We start from the raw sequence: 24078 nt of genomic DNA, 5'->3' as shown, positions 1-24078 counted from the left end.
AGCTGAAGTACTAAATGCTCGAATATTAAAGGGGTATTTGTTTCAACAAGCTCATTATACTGTATATGGAGCATATAGATGAAATTCTAAGAAATATCACAGCATTATACATAAAGACTTATATTACAATTTTGCAATGTTGATTACACACACACAGACAAAGAAACAACATTTTAGCCCAAGTTATCCAGCACACACTATAGTCGTACTCTCCTGATATACACATAGGAAAAAGGTCAATCCTGAATAGAGAAAGGATATGCTACAGTATATTAAAATTTGAGAGAGAATCTAAATCGCACATCCTCATAGCTATGCTTTTGATATACCAAACTTATTAAATATCAGCATGATAAGACATGGCTCTGCAGCACTATTATCAATCTATTGCTGTGCACTATTAGGAGGCATTAGTATACAGTTTGATCAAAAAGCATAGGCCCACTTACCACGACAAGGTCGCCTCTATCAAGTGGGAACCTACTCTAACTTTGGCGCGGCACCGTGCGGCGACCATCGCGCCCCCACACCGCTCCAGCAGGCAATGGGACCCAGCAGCCACACAGCGCCCTCACTGTGCAGCAAAAAGCCACCTAGGCCCTGGGCCCCATCACCCCACCGGCACAGCACAAAAGCAGCGACAGCCACCGTCCAGCACCGCATAATGTGAATAGGTGCAAAGAGCTCATCTGTTCACAGGCTCTCAGGAACTCCAACTGAGAGGTGGTAGGAATTAATTAACCCTTTGCAGACTTCTGCTAATTTAAAAACACCTGAGCCGAATGGGGAGGGGTGCAGATTTTTTATATACTACAGTATATTTAAGGGGTTTAAATGTATAGGACACAAAGAAGGAATAGTAGAAACGTAATCATTAGCTCTACAATATATGCTGTACAATCTCAGTGCAGACCGGCAATGCTAACCATTGAGTAACTATTGATCTCCAACACAGATTGCAAAATGTTTAGAATGCAATTATGGGTAGAGGGTAATATATTTATGAAAGACTGGTAAGATATGCCAAATTTATTAAGATTTGTAGGACTCTTAATACATTTGATGCATTTTGTGATGTCCATACATCACCAACTGAAATATATGTCAGTTATGGGCTAGCTTAGAATTCAGTTATCATTTAGGCCAGTTTTATGGCATATTTATGGCAAATGTGTTGGGCTGAGGAGGCCCCACCCAAGCCTTGCCTGGAAAATCATAAAAAAAATTGTTAGTATATGTATCCATGTAATATGTCCATGTAGAATGTCATTAGGTCACCAGTTGAATATGGAGCAGATATGTGCCTTAAGGTTCTATGGGGTTCCTTGTACAGTTAGAAGTAAATGTTATACAGTACATTTTCCTTTCCCCTGTTTGACCATTTGAAGTATCTGATATTTCATCACCTATAATAAGTTATTCATTTTAGATTATTCTATTGATTTTAATAAGGTTGAAAGATTTATTTTATTTTAATCTCATGGTAGGTTTTATTTCAAAATTTGTTGAGCTCATAAAACCTAATTTTCAGAGGCTGGAGTTCGTTTGACATTAGCAATCATTTTATGTTTGTAATTAGTTTGACAGTGCTGTGTCTGTAACTGCATAATATCATCAGCTTAATTTTAGAAGCCAATGGTAATTTTCCACAGTAACAGCCAAAATGCTTTGTTTAAGAAAGTAATTAACTGATCCTGGTCACAATATCGGGCTGCGATAACAGGCTGCTCAATCAGAAGAATCCCACCATGCTTAATATTGTAGAGATGGTACTGCTAACTGTACACCTATTATCCAACAGGGCAAAAAAGAAAGAAAAATACATATAGACCCATGTCCCTTATTGAACTATAACACTTATCAGTTAGAGTATATGGATTCAATATAGGATCTGACCACAACTGATTGTAATGGTGCATAAAACGTTTATTTTGAAATAAAGGGGTACTATTTCATTTGTTGGTAATGTTACTAAAGTGATTATGTCCAGTTTTTTAAAGTTCAGTGTAATGTATCTTTCTCCTCCAAATTATGTCCTCTTGTTTGAAACAGTCAATCAATAGTATCCTTTCCTGCATTCATGATCCGGCTGACACACGTGGCCAGAAAGCCATTTATCCTCAGCCGCCGAAGGCCGAATGATTTTGCAGTAAAATTGTGTGGCCATTGGTCACCACGGAAGGCAGGGTTTCGGTCATTTGCAGATGCTAGGCTATGTGGTCTTACCCTAACAGACATAACTGTCATGATTACAGACAATCATTTAGAATGGTGTTCAGGAGTAGAGCAGGGCAAGGACATTTCACTCATAAATCAAGTAGATATTGGTTTGTAGGCCAGAGTTAAGTTTACTAAAGTTTTGCTTTTGTTCTACAAAAGTTGATCTCATTCAGAGGAGCCATTACTTGTTTATAGCAAAAAAAAGGCTGCCTTAATAACTTTTTTTAAGCAAGAACTGCACCAGAGGCTTAAAATATACAAAAAAAACATTTCTAACACAAATATAAAAACTGTCGACACAGTCCTATTTAATGACTTAGAGGGACATCTCTGTCAAAAATTGTTAGTTTATATGTGATAACATCCTCTCATTATGTTAATTATAAAGAGTACAGTTGCAAGACTTTCAGAGTGACAATTTTGATGTGGGCAAATGTGACTAGAGCAGGGTCGTGTAATCTGTTCTGTCTGGATGGTCTATAGACTGCTACGTGTGGCTGAATGAAGGCTCTTGTTAATTAAATAGCAACACCTGCAGCTAATTACATTAATATACAAAGAGTTTCAGCTTAGACTGGTCCTGTGTGTCTGGGAAAACCTCTGTGGAATACAAATGATATTGCCTGAGAGCACAATTGATAGACTGGATGGTTCAGTGGCTGACTTCCAAGTTAGGGATTTGTTATCTGTATGATATAGGATCTCAAGCAGTGATTTATTTCATGTGGTGTAAGGTAATGAAAAATTGACATATCCCATTATGTTTCCATCTATATAGCAACAAGATTTGTTATATTCATCATATGTTTTAGGTAAATGATATGTTTCCTATTCTTTTTTTATATTATATTTTGTGTTCACATGATGCACTCCCAAATGGGGGCACAATGGGGCAAATTTACAAATCCTGTCTAAAATGTAGACAGCACAAATGTAGGCAGACATTCTAAAGATGCCAGAAAATGTATCAAAGTGGCTCATACTGTATGATAAGTTTGATGCATAGCTAGACATAATTTTACTTTGTGCCAATATTTTGGCACAAGTTTCTGTATATAAAGCCACCCCCCTTGTCAAGTTGGAAAACTAAAACAGGCAAGGTAGACACAGTGCAGAATTGGTGCATTTGCTTCATAAATAGGCCTACAATTGAATATGACATAATGCACCAGCAATAAGCAATGTAGACATTACAATCACTCACTGTCCCCATTGAGCTGACAATCTAAATTCCCTATTAGTATGTATTTGGAGTGTGGGAGGAAGCTAGAGTACCCAGTAGAAACTCACACAAACATTGGGTGAACATAGAAACTCAATACAGATGTTGTCCTTCCTTGGTCATATTTGAACCCAGGAACCCAGTGCTTCAAGGCACTAGTGCTAAGCACTGAGCCATCATGCTGCCCAAAATCTAGGACCAAACTAACACCAATCACATTGTGAAACAAGGATTAACATATTTAGTATCAAGAGGGGCTTAACTTTGTGCCTCTATTGTTTCAAAGGAAAAATATCTATCTTGACACATTGAAGGAAACAATAGATCATAGTGTTACAATGTATGATTTCCATGGTAAGATCACATATTTAGTGCATTGTAAGTATCCTAGAGACAATTTTTTATTCCCAAGGTTATATGAATTGATGATACTTCCTCTTAGCTTTTAGCTTTAAAGCTTTTCACTGATTCCAAATTTTAGGATAATATTTGCCTATCTTGAAACCCTTCTGCAAAAAGGGGGATGGCGCTCCATTTTCCTCTTCAAATTACTTAGAGATTTACAACATGCAATTACAATCTGATTGTTTGAAATTCTGGACATGGATCCAATGCAAAGCTAATCATCTGGCAAGATGAGAAAATCCCCTGCTCTACTTCACATCGCTAACTACATAACCACGCTCCATGCCCCGAAGCAGGACTATACTCGAGTGCATTTTACTATAACTCTGCCATTTCAGAATTGCTGGTCCATCTAAATACTTGATTCCAGACAGTTGTGTAGCGACAGGGAAAGCAGTAGGTACACTCATACAGGGGTCAGAGGTTGTTGAGTCAGCACTTCAACCCAGTATGTTTCACAGGATAAGAGTATCTTTAATCCTCGGTGCTTACTGTGACCATATACCAGACTTTGTAAGTGAGTAGGAGATCATAGTGCTGTCACAATCCTTGAAAATAAAATAATTTTTAATGTTCTAAATGGCCTTTACTACAGTACATGCTTCCTCATGTCCAGGTATACACGCTACGACTATGCTATTGAACAGCTTATTAATGTGAAATGCTAATCACCCATAAGCACACATTGCAGAGACCCCTGAGGACACTGATATTTACCAGAGATACGGGTGGGGTAAAAAATGGGAACACCTTAACTTGGACATATTTTAGCATGTTATGGTTATATCTTTGACGTTGGGTATCCTGTGTTTAATTTATTAAGGATGTATTGTTTTCCCTTTTTTGAATTGTCTAGGCATTACTTTCGTCCTTATTGAGGACCAGGTGCGTGCTTATATGTAGGGACATATTTTTGGTCCCACATCTGGCTTTATTGTATACAATATTTTAACTTCTTTGTGGCTTTAATAAAGATTGTCATATTTTGGTTACCTTTGGATGTGCAACTTTGTCATGTAGTTCTCCTTTTCTAATGTTCATTACACTGCACATACTGGGCAAGACTGAAGTTGTAAGCAGTGTGATTGATATCGCTATGACTGGTATAGTTGTATAGGTTACTTTTATTAAACATCTAGTACAATTGTTTTAAATGAAAGCTTTTTATACAAGAATAGGGTTTCCAAAAAGCAAAAAAACTAAAAAACTAAATCACAGTTAGAAGTACATAGGTTTAGCACATACATCATACTAGCAAATGAGTCTCAACTGAAAGAATCGGACCAACTAAAACAGCTTGAGCCTTATTTGCCTAAACTGTTTAACCAAAAAAGACAGGCGCTCTTGACCACAGCGACTAAGTCTAGTATTCATTTTAAACTGCTTTGATATCTATACCGATAAAACCAAGCGTGTAACACAAAAGAATAGTCATCCCTAAAAATTATGTGCCTCCACGTACCAGCGTCTCAGTTTTTGTATTTTTTTTGTGTTCAGGGGCCAATCTTATTCATCGGAATGGGGGAACCTTTGGGATAACTATTGTTTTTGTGTTATTCTGTTGGTTTTATCTGTATAAAAAGAGTTTTATGCATAAGCACTCCTTGAAATTTTAGATTTGCGATTGCTGGTGAATTGACCATTGGAAGTATTGATGGTTGCTAGATAATTTAGTATTTTTAAAGTACTTTCTAAAAATGAAAAATGAAAATCGCACTGTAAGGTCATGTGCACATGTTGAGTATTAGGCCTCTTTCATATGAGTGAGTTTTCCTTCAGGGCACAATGCGTGAAGCAAACACATAGCATCCGGACTGAATCCTGACCCATTCATTTCAATGGGTCTGTGCACACGTTTTTTGCGCATCATTTCTGAATCAGGAAAGATTGTAGCATGTTCTATATTCTGCGTTTTTGACGCAGCTTTGGTTCTATAGAAGTAAATAGGGCTTCAGTAAAAAATGTATTGCATCCGGATGCAATGAGTTTTTCACTGATGGTTGCTAGGAGACGTAGATTGTTATTCTTCAGTTTTTTTTTCATGCATGTAAAAAACTCATCAAACACTGATTGCACCCACATGGAAACAGCTGAAACACTTATTGCAATCATAGACAAAACTGACTGAACTTGTGTGCAAAACCATCTATTTCCTGAACAGACCCTGAGAGAATCTTTCACGTGAAAGAGACCTTACTTAGTGCATTTGTATGTGAAAAGTCCACAGAATAATACTCAACTAACTAAAGATCTCATCTACACATTGCAAAAAAATATAAGTAGGGCTACCTTCATATTTGCGTTTTCCATTCCGGTTTTGAGATGTGGCAGAGGATCTTAATAGCGGGAAAAAAGCTTCAGTTTTGTCCTTACTTCATTTTTAATGGGGACAAAACTAAACTGAATGGAACGGAGTGCACCAAAATGCATTCCATTCTGGTTTATTCCATTCCCATGACAGACACAAAACCGCTGCAGGCTGCATTTTTGTGTGCGGCATGCAAAACTAAACAACCAAAAACCATGCAAGTCAATGATGCTGCCACCACCATAATTCACTGTGGGTATGGTGTTCTTTTGGTGATGTGCAGTGTTGTTTTTGCGCCAAACATATCTTTTGGAATTATGGCCAAAAAGTTCAACCTTGGTTTCATCAGACCATAACATCTTTTCACACATGCTTTTTGGAGACTTCAGATGTGTTTTTGCAAAATGTAGCCTGGCTTGGATGTTTTTCTTTGTAAAAAAAGGCTTTTGTCCTGTTACTCTACCTCATAGCCCAGACATATGAAGAATACTGGAGATTGTTGTCACATGTACCACACAGCCAGTACTTGCCAGATATTCCTGCAGCTCCTTTAATGTTGCTGTAGGCCTCTTGGTAGCCTCCCAGACCAGTTTTATTCTCATCTTTTCATCAATTTTGGAGGGACTGTCCAGTTCTTGGTAATGTCACTGTTGTGCCATATTTTCTCCACTTGATGATGACTGTCTTCACTGTGTTCCATGGTATATCTAATGCCTTGGAAATTCTTCTGTACCCTTCTCCTGACTGATACCTTTTAACAATGAGATCCTTCTGATGCTTTGGAAGCTCTCTGTGGACCATGGCTTTGGCTGTGGGATGCGACTAAGAAAATTTCAGGAAAGACCAACTAGAGCAGCTAAACTTTATTTGAGGTTAATCAGAGGCACTTTAAATGATGGCAGGTGTATGCTGACTCCTATTTAACATGATTTTGAATGTGATTGCTTAATTCTGAACACAGCTACACCCCCAGTTATAAGAGGGTGTGCACAGTTATGTAACCACATTATTTTAGTTTTTTTTTTGTTTTCTTCCCTCCACCTAAAAGATTTCAGTTTGTTTTTCAATTGAGTCAGTTTATAGGTCACATTAAAGGTGGAAAAAGTTCTGAAATGATTTATCTTTATCTCATTTTTTTACATCACAGAAACATGACATTTTAACATGGGTCTGCAGACTTTTTATATCCATTGTTATATACATATTTTATTATATCTTTTCATGGGACAACACTGAAGATATCCTCACTTTATTTACATTTGACCCATTAACACGTGTTGAGACATAACAATATAATTATTTACAAGTGGTCACTAGGACCAATGATTGTCTCTGGGTTGACACGTGTTAAATAGTACTAAAATTTAACGTTTTTTTTTGTTTTCTTCCCTCCACCTAAAATATTTCAGTTTGTTTTTCAATTGAGTGGTACAGTTTATAGGTCACATTAAAGGTGGAGAAAGTTCTTTGTCTCATTTTTTTACATCACAGAAACCTGACATTTTAACAGGGGTGTGTAGACTTTTTATATCCACTGTATATGTAATCAGCCCGCCAATATATATATATATATATATATATATATATACATATATATATATAAAATCAGCCCCCAGCCACATATATAATCAGCCCCATCCATATATGTACTCAGCCCCCAGCCATATGTATCATCAGCCCCCAGCTATATGTATCATCAGCCCCCAGCCATATATATAATCAGCCCCCAGCCATATATGTAATCAGCCCCCAGCCATATAGAGCATCAGCCCCCAGCCATATGTATATATCATCAGCCCCCAGCCATATATGTAATCAGCCCCCAGCCATATAGAGCATCAGCCCCCAGCCATATGTATATATCATCAGCCCCCAGCCATATATGTAATCAGCCCCCAGCCATATATGTAATCAGCCTCCAGCCATATATAGCATCAGCCCCCAGCCATATGTATATATCATCAGCCCCCAGCCATATATGTAATCAGCCCCCAGCCATATATAGCATTAGCCCCCAGCCATACATATATATCATCAACCCCCAGCCATATATATCATCAGCCCCTAGCCATAAATATCAGCAGCCCCCAGCCATATACAGTTGCAAGAAAAAGTATGTGAACCCTTTGGAATTATATGGATTTCTGCACTAATTGGTCATAAAATGTGGTCTGATCTTCATCTAAGTCACAACAATAGACAATCACAGTCTGCTTAAACTAATGACACACAAAGAATTAACTGTTACCATGTTTTTATTGCACACACCATGTAAACATTCACAGTGCAGGTGGAAAAAGTATGTGAACCCTTGGATTTAATAACTGGTTGAACCTCCTTTGGCAGCAATAACTTCAACCAAACGTTTCCTGTAGTTGCAGATCAGACGTGCACAACGGTCAGGAGTAATTCTTGACCATTCCTCTTTACAGAACTGTTTCAGTTCAGCAATATTCTTGGGATGTCTGGTGTGAGTCGCTTTCTTGAGTTCATGCCACAGCATCTCAATCGGGTTGAGGTCAGGACTCTGACTGGGCCACTCCAGAAGGTGGATTTTCTTCTGTTTAAGCCATTCTGTTGTGGATTTACTTCTATGCTTTGGGTCGTTGTCCTGTTGCAACACCCATCTTCTGTTGAGCTTCAGCTGGTGGACAGATGGCCTCAAGTTCTCCTGCAAAATGTCTTGATAAACTTTGGAATTCATTTTTCCTTCGATGATAGCAATCCGTCCAGGCCCTGATGCAGCAAAGCAGCCCCAAACCATGATGCCCCTACCACCATACTACACAGTTGGGATGAGGTTTTGAGGTTGGTGTGCTGTGCCTCTTTTCTCCACACATAGTGTTGTGTGTTTCTTCCAAACAACTCCACTTTGGTTTCATCTGTCCACAGAATATTTTGCCAGTACTGCTGTGGAACATCCAGGTGCTCTTGTGCAAACTGTAAACGTGCAGCAATGTTTATTTTGGACAGAAGTGGCTTCCTCTGTGGTATCCTCCCATGAAATCCATTCTTGTTTAGTGTTTTACGTATTGTAGATTTGCTAACAGGGATGTTAGCATATGCCAGAGACTTTTGTAAGTCTTTAGCTGACACTCTAGGATTCTTCTTCACCTCATTGAGCAGTCTGCGCTGTGCTCTTGCAGTCATCTTTACAGGACGGCCACTCCTAGGGAGAGTAGCAGCAGTGCTGAACTTTCTCCATTTATAGACAATTTGTCTTACCGTGGACTGATGAACAGCAAGGTTTTTGGAGATACTTTTATATCCCTTTCCAGCTTTATGCAAGTCAACAATTCTTAATCGTAGGTCTTCTGAGAGCTCTTTTGTGCGAGGAATCATTCACATCAGGCAATGCTTCTTGTGAAAAGCAAACCCAGAACTGGTGTGTGTTTTTTATAGGGCAGGGCAGCTGTAACCAACACCTCCAATCTCATCTCATTGATTGGACTCCAGTTGGCTGACACCTCACTCCAATTAGCTCTTGGAGATGTCATTAGTCTAGGGGTTCACATACTTTTTCCACCTGCACTGTGAATTTTTACATGGTGTGTTAAATAAAAACATGGTAACATTTAACTCTTTGTGTGTTATTAGTTTAAGCAGACTGTTATTGTCTATTGTTGTGACTTAAATGAAGATCAGATCACATTTTATGACCAATTTGTGTAGAAATCCATATCATTCCAAAGGGTTCACATACTTTTTCTTGCAACTGTATATCAGCAGCCCGCAGATATAAATATAATCAGCCCCGAGCCTCAAATTAAATAAACAAAATAAATAAACCACTTACCTCTCCTGCTCCTGGACACTGCGGCTCCACTCCTCCAGCGTGATCCCTCTTCCTCCTACTGTCAGCTGTGCTGTGAAATGGCGCGCACAGCGTGAGGTCGCAGAGCGCTCTCACTCTGTGCGCAGCCACTGCACAGCCAACAGCTGAGGACCAGGAAGCAGTGAGTATCCTAGCTTTCACCGATTCCTGGTCATCCATAATGGAAGTGCTCATTAGTATTTGTCCCATAAGACACAGGGGGGGAGGGGCATTCCCCCCCCCTCCCCCCCCCAGTTTGTCAGGAAAAATAGTGTGCCTTATGGGGTGAAAAATACGGTAAGTATTGATACTGAGTTGCTCAATAAAATGTATCTGAGTAGCGCCACCTGCTTTTTGTTATTTTCTAATTTGTCTGTCCACCTCACTGAGATGGACACACATGCTCAGTTCCATTCTTGAAATGTTATCAGCTGCAGCATAAAGGACACATCCCTGAGAAAGCATATGCCCTGGGTGCTGCTAGCTTGAACAATATGTAGCAGAGCAATAGGAACAATGAATGGCTTGAGCTCAAGATCCATGTGAGCTACAGGAACTGGTTTGAGCTGTGTCAGAGATTGTCATTTATTTTATGATATAAAAGTCCCTAATATCAGCAAATCCAAAACCTTTCTTATTCGACCAGCATAAATCGCTCAATATGGCAGCCTCCATTTAACCGAACAGCAAAGAACATATCTACCACTACAAATGAATAATTTTTACACTGTGTGTTTTTAAACATGATGTTTGATAGTAATGGCTACCATACATTTACCTATAGCTATATATATATATATATATATATATATATATATATGACAGCCACTTTGATATTACCAATGATGTCTTAGCATTAAAGACCTATGTCTTAGCATTAAAGATCTATGTTTTTACATTAAAGATCTATGTATTAGCATTAAAGACCTTGAAAGGGGTTGGATACGGCCATAGGAGACCTCAGAGTGTCATACACAACTTTCCAGGGCAACTGGGACACTTTCAATTCGGGAACACTTTCAATTAATTTGGGGATGGTTGCTAATCTTTATTTATCAGTCCAGGTTCACACAGTATAGCTATAGATCTTGCTTTTGTTTTTGGATTAACATGTGCATGAATTTCTGCAATAGATTCTTCAGATAAATGGGATAGTCACATAAAATATCTAAAAAAAAATCTGTTACATATAAAAACACCCTAAATCATCACTAATAATAATATTCACCCACTCCATATTTTAAAAAATACACCAGAAAATGCATCAACAGTGTACTAGGTGAACCTGGCTCCAGGATGATTCTGGTTGAGAAAATGTTCTTGCATTAACATCATGCAACAACATCCATCCCACGAAGTTCATATTTAGTAGCTTGCCTTTCAAAGTCTCTGCTTAATGGTCTTTTGTTTTAAAGTAATTTGAGTTTCCTTAGCCATGCTAAGCAGAAATATTGCTGCGCTAAATCAGTTGCTTCCACAGAACATTTTGTTTTATTTCATCGTTCACATAACTTAAAGAATGTCTTTTGTTTCATGGCTGAAAAGACAGGGTAGATATAAAGCTCTTTTGTGCAAGGATTGAGAAATGCCCTATTGCACTAAAGAACATGGAACATATTTTGTAGCTCTGGCATCTAAAAATATTTTAAAAAGCCATGTGAAAGTGATTGACAAATATATGAACGTTCTTTTTAGTAACCATCACAAAACCAGAATCGGGTAATCAGTACATGGTTGCTAGGAGACTGTGCATTCTTAACTTTTTTTTGTTTACTGACATCCTGTAATAAAAAAACTGAGGACAACTGATAACACATGAATGGAAATAACTAACAAACTGAATGCAGTCGCTAAAAAAAAAAAAAAAAAAAAAAGATTTTACAGGGATGGAATCCACAGCATCATATGTCCTTATGATGCTGTGATATCAGTTGATTTGTGTCTATAATAAGCACTATTCACACGTCTGGGTCCGTGCCAACATCTGTGACAAGACAGTGTGTTGTTGGTCCGTGTATCCATTTTTTGCCCTTACACTGCTAGGCTGAAAAGACTAGACTGACCATCTCGTACCAATGGTCAATGAAAACCACTGACAGAACAGGGAGGCCATCACAAACCTACTGTATATACTTCAATGGTTGTGTTTGGTCCTAACAAGGGACCAAAGTTATGCATGTTTTGCCACTGACATTAAAATCAATGGATACATGTGCTGTCCGTGGATGACACAGATAGCCCACATCTATGATTAACTGACGTGCATAAGTCCTTACACCCATGTAAAATTGACCTAAGGACCACCGAAAAGTTGTACTTTTTAAAGGCCACATCTGTGGAATTAGTTGTTACTGAACATATTTTTTGTGATCAGAAAATATATGTACATATATAAATGTTTTATTTATTGCATGTTTTCATTTTCTTGCATTTGCCATTGTGCATAGGTAACTCTGCAAGATTTGGAACAAAAACGGCCCCATTTGGAAGAACTAATAACTGCGGCTCAGAACCTGAAAAACAAAACAAGCAACCCAGAAGCTCGAGCAGTGGTTACAGATCGCAGTAAGTATACCGTTTTCCAGTATGATTAGGAGCATAATTCTTAAACCACTTAAAGGGGACAACCGCATTTCTGAATTTCGATTACTGTGCTTCCAGCATCAGCTGGTATTGCTGATGATAAGTTCAAGTCATCACACATTTTCCCTGCAATATTGATGATATATGACATTTTGGTATATAAACAGAAAACATCCTCCAGATCGGAAATTATAGGGGTTCCCTTCCCTTATCAAGTGATTACAATATGTCACATATTTAAAAAATAAAAAATAAAAATAAAACATGAAAAGAAATAAAAAAAACAGATATGTGCTTATATTACCAAAACTAACTGCAACAAAATCTATGATGATAAAGCAACATATGCCATGTTCCTACTACCAACTTCCTAGAGCTTTAAAAGCTATGAAATCAGAAGTAATACTATCCAAGACTGAAAAAAAGTTTGTTTTTTTTAAACATTGAGGATAAACTTGTTTACAGGGTTAAAATATAAAGTAAGAGTACTTACATTGATACCGCCATTTAATAAGCCCCTGCACTGGCAGTGGATCCACCAAAGTTATATAGAGGAACCTGCAGCTACATCATTTTGGCGTATCCAGTGCTGGTCTAAATGTAAATCAGGTTCCTTGCTGTCTTACATTTAGACCATTTTCAACACCTAAAACAGGAGTAGAAAATGATGAATGAGACAGGCCTGCCGTCCGTCCCCTTCCCTGCCCACGCCACACGCACTTAAACCTGGCGTGAGTGGGGAAAAGTCGCAGATTGCAGTGCAAAGGTTATATATGCATATTTCTGATCGCAAATGACCCCCATAGTTTTTGCTTTTCTTTTAGGATACTGATGAAGGATTCATAATTTTTTAGCTCCTATAATTGGTCATTAAAGGGGTTGTTCCACTTAAGAAAATGGCATTTATCATGTAAGGAAAGTTAATACAAGGCACTTACTACTGTATTATTATCCATATTACCTCCTTTGCTGGCTTGATTCATTTTTCCATCGCATTATACACTGTTTGTTTCCAAGGGTTACCACCACCTCTGCACCACAGATATAAGGTGGTCAGGATTGGAGCTGCTGCGCAGCATGCTTCTGTGTGTTCCCACAGTCTTCTTATAGTGTGCAAGCACGACCACCACTGCTGTATTGCAGGATGGTCGTAACCCCAAGCAGTGTATAATGTCATGGAAAAATTATTTAAGCCAGCAAAGGTGGCAATATGGATAATAACAATACATTAGTAAGTGCTTCCAACCTCAAATCTCTCTTCAATAGTTTACAACCAGTGGCCCAGATTTTCTAATGCGCCTTAGCCAAAAATCTGTCTAAAGAAGTAACACAAAATGATGCATATTGGCTCCATTTTGACGCATCTAGGTTTTCCACACTTTTTTTCCAACCTGCTCAGAAAGGGGTGTGGCTTAGCTAAAAGTGGGCAGAGCTTCACCTGAAATGGGCATGGCTTGAGATGCGCCATCTGTCTCAAAGTAAACCAACCAGCAGTTGGTATAGAGTCAGTGTATCCTTGCACCACATTTATCATCCAGACCCCTATCATTAAATGTGAAGATGTCATGTACCAGACCAGAACCATTAGAGGGTTTAGGAAAAGGCTTGTGTCCTTCCCCCGAGGTCACACATGAAACCCCTATCTTGCAATACACATGAAAGAAATACGTGGACAAATCCATATTTGAGCTATGTGCTTCCTCTTGAGAACTCAGACCATGCATATGCTTCCATGGTATCAAAATAAAATAGATCCCAGCTCAGTAACAGGGAGCAATTAGATAACTCCAGCTATCCTGCCTTTACCTCCACCATGTTTAGTACGCATGTGTGCGGGACATTTGGACAGAGTGGATGGAGGTCATATGAAATTGCTACGGGGAATACCTGAAAAGATATTTCCATACAAGGAGTTTGAGGCAGACTTGGTTTCCAGCAAGTGGTCATAAAAACTGTCATAAAAGGTCAATACCATACTCCCTGACCTTCTCTGACATCAGAGGTGGGGGGGGGGGTTATGGGTGGAAGATACCGACCCTTTTCAACACATGCATGGAGCAACGCAAACTGTCATTTCTTTGCGGATCACTAGTTTGATGGACTGACCGGTATTTCTGCTTCCCGAGGCAACCGGACTTAACCGTTGTGTAACGTATTAAGTTCTGTTTTTATCACTTTTATTTTATAAGTTGTTATTTTATGTTATATTTTCTATGATAACAAACATTGTTTGCACGCACTGTCCTTTTTTTATATGAAAACTTCAATTTAATAAGAGCCTACTTGTGTTTTAACAATTCCATGACCTTATAAGAAGCATTACCTATATTGATTTATTAACCCTGTGAATGCTAGCACTTTAGAGAGTACTTAGGTGTTATTTCATGCACAGGTGTCTCGTTTGCCTGATATGACGAGTGGTGTTTCAGATGACGGAGTGCTGACAGAGGGAGGTCCAGTGTGACCCTGCAGGCTCCTCTCCTGAATCTAAGTCCCTGATCCTGACAAGCCTGATTAGTAAATTTAATCCTACATTCTACCCAATGCTATAGTAACATTAGTTGGATATTATTTTGTTAATCTTTTCCATGGAGCTTCTCTCTAAGAAATTCATATCAGTTTCTATCATCTATGGCTCATATACTGGAATGGTATTAGAAATGTACTCTTTTTTATCATTTTTTTTTTTTACAGTTTTCAGTACTGTGCCTGAATGCATCTAGTCATAATTAAACATGCAGAATGTTCAAATCAGCCAGCCTGATGGTTTAGAAATGTCATTATTGAAATAATGAACCTATCTCTGTATCATTAAACTGAAAAATGTATGGACAACTGAAAAATGTGGTACTAATAATTAAAGTTAGTTTTGAAGGCGCTACCAGGCTATTGAACAGTAGTGTATCCTTCTACCTTTGAAGAGAAGGCAGATTATTAGACTTCTACGTCTAATAATTCAAGTAAAGTAGTGCTTCTAGTCCAAGCATATTTATCTCTAGCAATGCACAGTCTTGCTACAGCTGATATCAATCCTAGAAAATGTATTAGGAGACACAATATCGCAGCATTCTGTCTATATGTACAGTTGAAAATGTCAAGCAAATGTTATTTTTTACTTTAGTAACAAGCAGTTACAAATAGGAGAGAATAGGGAATTGAGAATTAACTGAGGTCAAGATCACATCTGCATTGTTTTCATTTCTTCTGATCCTACATGAAATACTTTTTCTCTCATCAAAAATAACTGATGTCTGACGGGACTGACACAAACTGATGCAAAATGATGCTAAAAAAAATGGATCTGATAATTATTATTTTTTCTGCTCTTTTGACTGCATATATGAAATCCTCCTTAAAGGGTCTTTCTGGGATTTTAATATACCCTTTATGGCTGGTTACCATTGAGGAAGGGGTCAGGATAGACCCCAAAACGCATCTGGGGAATTTGCAACACCCGATTACAAATAGACCAAATAGGGAACGCTTCCATAAAACTATTAGCCCATAGATCTACCATAGCCTCCCCGGTATAGACTACAATTAAGGACAACCACGTAACACGCCCAATTTACATAACATCACGTGGAACGCTGAATCTATATAGCACCACGTAGGACACCAAGAGCTCCGAGCGTGACGAATTTACACAGCACCACATGGGACGCTGAACATTCCGCGTGTTCTGGGAGAAGACAGCAGACAGCTGCCAGCGAACCTTACCAGAAGGCTCACTGGGAAAGTGTCAGTGAACGCAAACGTAAGTAAGGTAAAAACAGGCAGTACACTGTTCTCCTGAGGGACGCCACAGGAGTTATACAAGTGTCACTTGCCTGTTACAGGATTTTGATCATTGGTTATCAAAGCCATACAGTAACCATACCATTGTTGACCAATTGAGATCTTCAACAGGAATGCTGATCCTTAATAGGAACATTGACTGTTATTAATCTTTTTGATCGAATATATTTATCTCTGTGGCAATCATCTATATTTTTATATTACTTTAACATTTTTTACATTTTATATTTTTCTATTGTTCTATAAATGATTTTCTTCACCTGTACTTACATCTCTCTATTCCCCTATTTTCTACTTTTACTATAATAGGGACAATAAACTATCACCATACCACCATACTATTTTCTACTTTTACTATAATAGGGACAATAAACTATCACCAGTCTATTAACAACACTTTTATCTATATCCCTCCTCTGACTGGGTGAGTCAGTTAGACTTTGATCACCTTGCATGACAATAGATGAGCAGAGATGAGCATCTATATAACTTTGTGTTGTTAAGGTCACACTCTGTGCCAGTGCAGCCTTCCCTTGTTTGTTTGCCTGCTCACCGTCAACAGCGCATCAAGTGTAACTACAAGCCCTACCATTAATTTCAATGGTATGGCTCGTTCCTATTTAAGTGTATAGGCACAAGCCATCCTATAGAAGTGAATGGGATGGCTTGTAAATACATCTGCTCACCAGTGCGCTGTTGAAGGTAAGCAGGTAAACAAGCAAGGGAAAGCTGCACGCACATGGAGCATGGCCTTCCCTTCAACCAGCTGATCAGGTGGGGTGTTTGACCCCCACCAATCTAATATTGATGACCTATCCTTAGGATAGGTCATCAACTTTCAAATCCCGGAAAACTCCTATAGTGTTATAGTTCCCTGGGATCTTGAGAGTCTAGTTTGTTTTGGTTAGTGACATTTGGTAGCATCTTCAATGCTACATGGCAAGAACAGCTGGCCATTTAAATGTTATAGTCGCATATAGTCAGCTGTCTTTAAAATGGTCTTCAAGTGGTTCAGGCAGTACTCTTAAGGTGACGATACACATTATTCTAAAGTTAATCAAAATTGATGATTTCAACTAAAACGAACATTCGTCTGTTGAAATGTAACAGTTAACAATTGTTTTAGCTGACAGATGATATACCATTATCCTTTGAAAAGAAGTCAGTCAAATCATCATCTAGTGGGTTATTACTTCAGAGGTATCTGGCACCATTTACAGGCTTCTTTTTCCTCCTTTCTCTTTATATTGATACCCAGGAGACAGGGGTAACCCTAGAGTCCAAAGGGCCAGCGGTAGGGGTGACCGCCACTTCGGTGAAAGAGGGGGAGACAACCCCACTAAGTGTGATGGTCGGAGACATGGAGGACTTGCCACTGGATCCTGAGCTGGCAGACCTCAATGTCTCCGGGGATAATTTTGGTACCGCCCAGCACCGGGACCCAACCCTATCCCGAGCCTGGGAAAATGTATTAATAGTAGATGGTGAACCACAACAACCAGGGGCAGAGTTTTGTGGTTCATCAGGATAAGTTGTATCAGGTAAATCCGCTGCAAGGTGAATCCATTGAACAGTTGGTGGTGCCCCAGGCTTATTGCAAACTCGTGTTAGAGTTACCCACCAGCATGTTCTCGGGGGGTCATCTGGGAATGCAGAAAACACAGGACCAGATACTTCAACGGTTTTACTGGCCCAGTGTGTTTAAGGAGGTGGACGAGTTCTGTAAGTCTTGCCCGACCTGCCAGGCAACTAGCCCCCAGCACCTTTTTTCGCAGTTCCTTGGTGCCTCTCCTGATAATCGAGGTACCGTTTAAGCAAATTGCTATGGACCTAGTAGGCCCAGTACCGAAGTCCGCTAGGGGACATCAACACATCTTGGTTGTCCTTGATATGGCAGACATCCTCGTGGTTTGTTGGACGTAGCCAAAGAGGCATGGGAACAACCCACTCCGCATAAAAGCGTCCTTGAATATGTTACCAAGATGCAACAGCGGATAGAGACAGTTTTGCCTCTTGTCAGGGAGCATATGAAGGCTGCTCAGCGAGCCCAGAGTCAGACAGTAAGTTCCTAGCCAGGTGGCAGGGGCCCTACGAGGTACGTGAAAAAATTGGAGAGGTAAATTACAAAGTGCACCAGTTGGGGAGGCGAAAACCGGAGCAGGTTTGCCATGTTAATTTACTAAAACCTTGGAAGGATAGGGAAACCTGTAAGGAAGACAGCCTGAGGCCGGGCTTTCTAGGGCAAGAGGTTCTGGCTCCTCTGTCTGATGCAAAGGAAGCGGTTGCCACAATAAAAAGTGCTGACAGCCTCTCCTCTAAAGAGGCTCAGGAAACCAGGGAGTTCGTTTGTCGGAATATGGATGTGTTCTCAGACCTCCCTGGATGCACTTCCGTAATCCAACATGACATTGTCACGGAGCCTTAGGCAAAAGTACGGTTAAAGCTATACCGGGTACCCGAGGCTCGGAGAAAAGCCATCTCGGAGGAAGTGCAGCTCATGTTGTGGCTTGACATAATTGAAGAGTCTAAAAGTGAGTGGGCCAGTCCTATAGTCTTAATTCCCAAGCCAGACGGGATGTTACAATTTTGTAACGATTTTCGGAAATTAAACAAAATATCTAAGTTCGATGCATAGGCGGGACTAACAGCTAACCCAAAGAAATGTGCGATAGGGTTAGAGGAGACTAAATACCTTGGATATGTCATTGGGCGTGAAGTCATCAAACCCCAAGTAAGCAAAATAGAGGCGATATGGAATTGGCCCTGACCTGCCACCTCTAGACAAGTAAAGTCGTTCCTGGGTATGGTGGGCTATTACATGATGTTTGTCCCCCATTTTGCCACTTTAGCGGCTCCCTTGACAGGACTCTTAAAGGGACGGAAGTCCATGATAGTCCGCTGAAATGACCAGGCGGAAGAGGCTTTCTCCGCTTTGAAGTCGGCCCTGTGTCGGTCCCCGGTTTTGGTGATGCCCGACTTCAAGAGGAAATTTGTGGTACAGACTAATGCCTCCGAAGTAGGCCTCAGTGCGGTACTGTCTCAGGAAGTCAACGGGGAGGAGCATCCCATTGTTTTCCTCAGCCGTAAGCTCATTCCAGCGGAGACCCGGAACAGTATAGTGGAGAGAGAGTGCCTGGCCATCAAGTGGGCACTCGAGTCTCTCCGCTATTATCTGTTGGGGAGGAAGTTCCGTCTAGTGACCAATCACTCCCCCCTCAAATGGATGAGCCATCCCAAAGAGAGGAATGCTCGGGTCACCAGGTGGTTCTTGTCTCTGCAAAACTTTAAGTTCACAGTAGAACACAGGGCAGGCCATTTACAGGGAAACGCGGATGCTCTGTCCCAAGTACACTGTCTGGCATGTGTTCACCCCCTCAGGGTTGAACAAAGGGGGAGGTATGTAGGAAGGCGCAAGGGTCCGTCCTTGACAGAAGGTACATGTTACCGAGGTTCCTGACCTCGGTGAGATAAGAACCGGTAATATTGTGTGTCAGCGGCAGCTACTGCTCGCTGACACTGTTTTACTTAGTGTGGCTGTAAAGCCAATCCGGGCCAGTTCTTATTGGGAGCAGCCAAAGAGCAGGGTGGGTGGCTGTTCCCCACGTCCAGGCCAGGTTTTGGGCTGGGTTTAAAAACCCAGCCATTTGCTCAGCTGGGTGTGGAATGTATACTGCATCTGACAGTGGAGCTCGGTCAGACTCTGTTTTGGGACCTAAACATTCGGTACCCTGCTGGAGTGACACTGCTGGGAATCAGGTGCCCTAAAGCCTGCTGTGGATGGCTGTGGACTGTCCTGGACAAATTATCCTGCCAGGTGACATCTTTGTTCTGTGGACTTTGTGCGGTGTGAATTAACACCAGGACTCTGCAAAGTGTTTGTGTAACTTTTTTACTTTGGTGTACATAAACACGGAACATTTTGCTTTACTACAGTGTTCTTGCCTCTGTACTGCGACCGCTTACCCTGCCTACTAGAGCAAATCCCTACAATAGTTACCAGTTAATACAGTGATGAGGTTATTCTCTTTTTATAAAAGGACAGAAATATTTTGGGGGCATCTAGTAGGTGTAAGGTGTCTTACGCTGTAGGTCATGCAATACTTCACTGAGAAAAAAAAGTTATTTAAATTAGCTCTCTTTCCAATAGAAAAAAAAAATGTCCCTCTAGGGCCACTCATTGGAAGGCAGCTATCTTATAGCAAAACCAGTAACTTATTTCCAGCCAGCTGTTTATTTTATCTTTGGAAATATACCTTGTTTCTATACCTTATTCCCAGAGGAACAGTGCATGGCCTATAAGATTCTTTAGCTCCTTAACTTCTCCTTAGACTCTCAATAATGGAAATTATTACCACCAGATAGGCCTCTCACTCAGCCAAACCAGTTCTGTGCTCTGCAGTTATGAAAGTCAAATACCCTAAAACAGATGTCTGCAGATGAGTTACTGGTTTGGCTGTAATCCTAAATTATGTTTCATGGCTTGTTTCATAGACGGATGGGCATAGCGGCACAGCCTTCTTTTTTCTTTTCTATAAGCTTATTTGCATATATACTAAAAGACACCAAACTAGCAGTGAAAAAAAACATATCATCGGGTGACTTCCATACATATAGAGTGAAAATGGACATCTATGAAGGGATGATAGTGATCTATATTAATGATTTTTACTTTGGCCATGGAACCAGTATGATTTCTGGCCACGTTTTGGCCTGTTGATGCAGTTAAACTTGTCAACTGGATATTCTATATTGTCATCCAGTTTAAATTGACTGTTTCATACAGAGTACTTACATTTCTTCTAGACATTGAGTGATATAAGAGTTATCTTCCAGTTTTACAGTCATGTGAAAAAATTAGGACACCCTTTGAAAGCATGTGGTTTTTTGTAACATTTTTAATAAAAGGTTATTTCATCTCCGTTTCAACAATACAGAGAGATTAAAGTAATCCGACTAAACAAAGAAAACTGAAGAAAAGTCTTTTCAAGATCTTCTGTAAATGTCATTCTACAAAAATGCCTATTCTAACTGAGGAAAAAGATAGGACACCCTTGCCCCTAATAGCGAGTGTTACCTCCTTTGGCTGAAATAACTGCAGTGAGACGGTTCTTGTAGCCATCTACCAGTCTTCGACATCGGTCTGAGGAAATTTTACCCCACTCCTCAATGCAGAACTTTTTCAGCTGTGAGATGTTTGAGGGGTTTCTTGCACGTACAGCCCTTTTCAAGTCACCCCACAGCATCTCAATGGGATTCAAATCTGGACTTTGACTTGGCCATTCCAGGACTCTCCATTTCTTCTTTTTCAGCCAATCTTTGGTTGATTTACTAGTATGTTTTGGGTCATTGTCATGTTGCATGGTCCAGTTCCGCTTCAGCTTTAATTTTCTAACTGATGGTCTCACATGTTCTTCAAGCACCTTCTGATACACAGTAGAATTCATCGTGGATTCTATGATGGTGAGCTGACCAGGTCCTGCTGCAGCAAAGCAGCCCCAAACCATGACACTTCCACCTCCATGCTTCACAGTTGGTATGAGGTTCTTTTCTTGGAATGCTGTGTTTGGTTTACGCCAAACATGTCCTCTGCTGTTGTGTCCAAATAATTCAATTTTGGACTCATCTGTCCAAAGAACATTATTCCAGAAGTCCTGGTCTTTGTCAACTTTATCTCTGGCAAATGTCAGTCTGGCCTCGATGTTTCTCTTGGAAAGCAAAGGTTTCCTCCTTGCACACCTCCCATGCAAGTTAAACTTGTACAGTCTCTTTCTGATTGTAGAGGCATGTACTTCTACATCAACAGTAGCCAGAGCCTGCTGTAGTTCTCGAGATGACACTTTAGGGTTTTTGGAGACCTCTTTTAGCATCTTGCGGTCTGCTCTTGGGGTGAACTTGCTGGGGCGACCAGTCCTGGGCATGTTGGCAGTTGTTTTGAAAGCCCTCCACTTGTAGACTATCTTCCGGACAGTGGAATGGCTGATTTCAAAATCTTTTGAGATCTTTTTAAATCCCTTCCCAGACTCATAGGCTGCTACAATCTTTTTTCTGAAGTCCTCTGACAGCTCTTTTGCTCTCACCATGGTGCTCACTCTCACTTCAACAGTCAGGAGCACACCAAACTAAATGTCTGAGGTTTAAATAGGGCAAGCCTCATTCAACATGCAGAGTAACGATCTACTAATTATGTGCACCTGGTGTGATATACCTGTGTGAGATCTGAGCCAATTTAAGAGGGAATACATGTGAGGGTGTCCTATCTTTTTCCTCAGTTAGAATAGGCATTTTTGTAGAATGACATTTACAGAAGATCTTGAAAATACTTTTCTTCAGTTTTCTTTGTTTAGTTGGATTACTTTAATCTCTCTGTATTGTTGAAACGGAGATGAAATAACCTTTTATTAAAAATGTTACAAAAAACCACATGCTTTCAAAGGGTGTCCTAATTTTTTCACATGACTGTATGTCATCTCTTAGTGCAAGTATTTGCTGTTATTTTATTTAAAAACATATTTCATATTTTAGAATATAACTGGATTTGTTCTATATCGTTTTCAATGCATCAGAGATTTTGGAATGTTCCTGCTTTTATCTCAAGTGTTCTCCAATAAAAGTAGTATTGCTCCATCAACACCCTATAAAGGCTGTTATCCGTCCTAAAGTCTATGTCTGCAAAATGTAAAGTGCTATTGTGAGCAGTAAAAACCATCACAACAATATCTTGGCATTGAGGAAATGACAGCGAAAAAAGCAAATGGCAGCTTTATGGTCATCGGAGTCTTGTGCTATTAAATGTTGTGCTATACCTGTCATTTTTGCAGCTATATCATTAAACTGCCAGTTGTTTTAGCAGTCAAATGATAAGATAAACTTACCGAGTTATATTACCTATCAAAATCAGACAAGATTGTTTGCACATAGCTTTTGTTTCTCGCACTACGAAAATGTGATATGCTTCTTTGTACTGGCATTTTAGTGGTATATTAGCATCTTTATCAAGTAACATTTGTCGATGTAGGTGATTTCAGACAAATTCTTGGAAAAGAGTATTTGTTACTTATTGCTATTTCTGAGCAGTGGATTGGCCATTCAGACTTTAGGGAAGTGTCATTGACCATGGTCAATGTTTATGGAATAAACCTGGAATGTCACATAGTTGGGGTTAAGTTAGAATTTGCTGGGATCTTTTAACCTATCTCCGAACACACCATGTCTCTAGTGGCTGACAAGATGGTCATAGTCACTTAGTCCACCAGTTTTTTTCAGTAGCATTCTGTTCTCAATTGTATTCCTAACATAATTTTTTTTACTTCCGTTAATCTATGTGTATGAGGTTTAAAAGTTGGGTTGGCACAGTGGTCTAGTGGTTATCTACTTGCCTTACACCAGAACCAAAATTCTTGAAATTTGATTCAGGTCCAATTTGCACAAATCGATCGTCAGATTCGATTTGAGTCCGAATAAATTTGACCCCCAATTGAAAAAGTCCCAATTGCCATTAAAGGTTGTTTATGATGCTTTATGTACTCCTAACCCCTTTCAGGCTCTTTAATGCCAAGAAAACATTAGTAATGTCAAAGTTACAGTAACATATTTGGCCCGGGTGCCAGCAGGTGGCACCTGGTGCCTGTTTAAAAACACACTGCTCTGTCATGTTATTTTAATGAAGAAACAGTCCAAAAATCATCCTTTTTGGTGGCAGATGCCTTATTCTCTGTCTTTTGACCTGTA

The 24078-nt window shown here is 39.8% G+C and overlaps 1 protein-coding gene across 6 annotated transcripts in view; it reads left to right on the top strand.

Moving 5' to 3' along the window:
- The window catches only part of DMD (dystrophin), a 3186583-nt gene that overhangs the window by 2308139 nt on the left and 854366 nt on the right, over positions 1-24078 (top strand). For all 6 annotated transcript variants that reach the window (XM_044284724.1, XM_044284721.1, XM_044284723.1 and 3 more), the window contains one exon: positions 12417-12534. In XM_044284724.1, coding sequence (XP_044140659.1) covers positions 12417-12534 — 118 coding nt within the window. The remainder of the gene's footprint in view (positions 1-12416; positions 12535-24078) is intronic.

Source organism: Bufo gargarizans, chromosome 3, assembly GCF_014858855.1.
Source record: "Bufo gargarizans isolate SCDJY-AF-19 chromosome 3, ASM1485885v1, whole genome shotgun sequence".
Lineage (NCBI taxonomy): Eukaryota > Metazoa > Chordata > Amphibia > Anura > Bufonidae > Bufo > Bufo gargarizans.
Note: the sequence above shows the minus strand (reverse complement) of the source record. Positions and strands in the feature narration are given on the sequence as shown.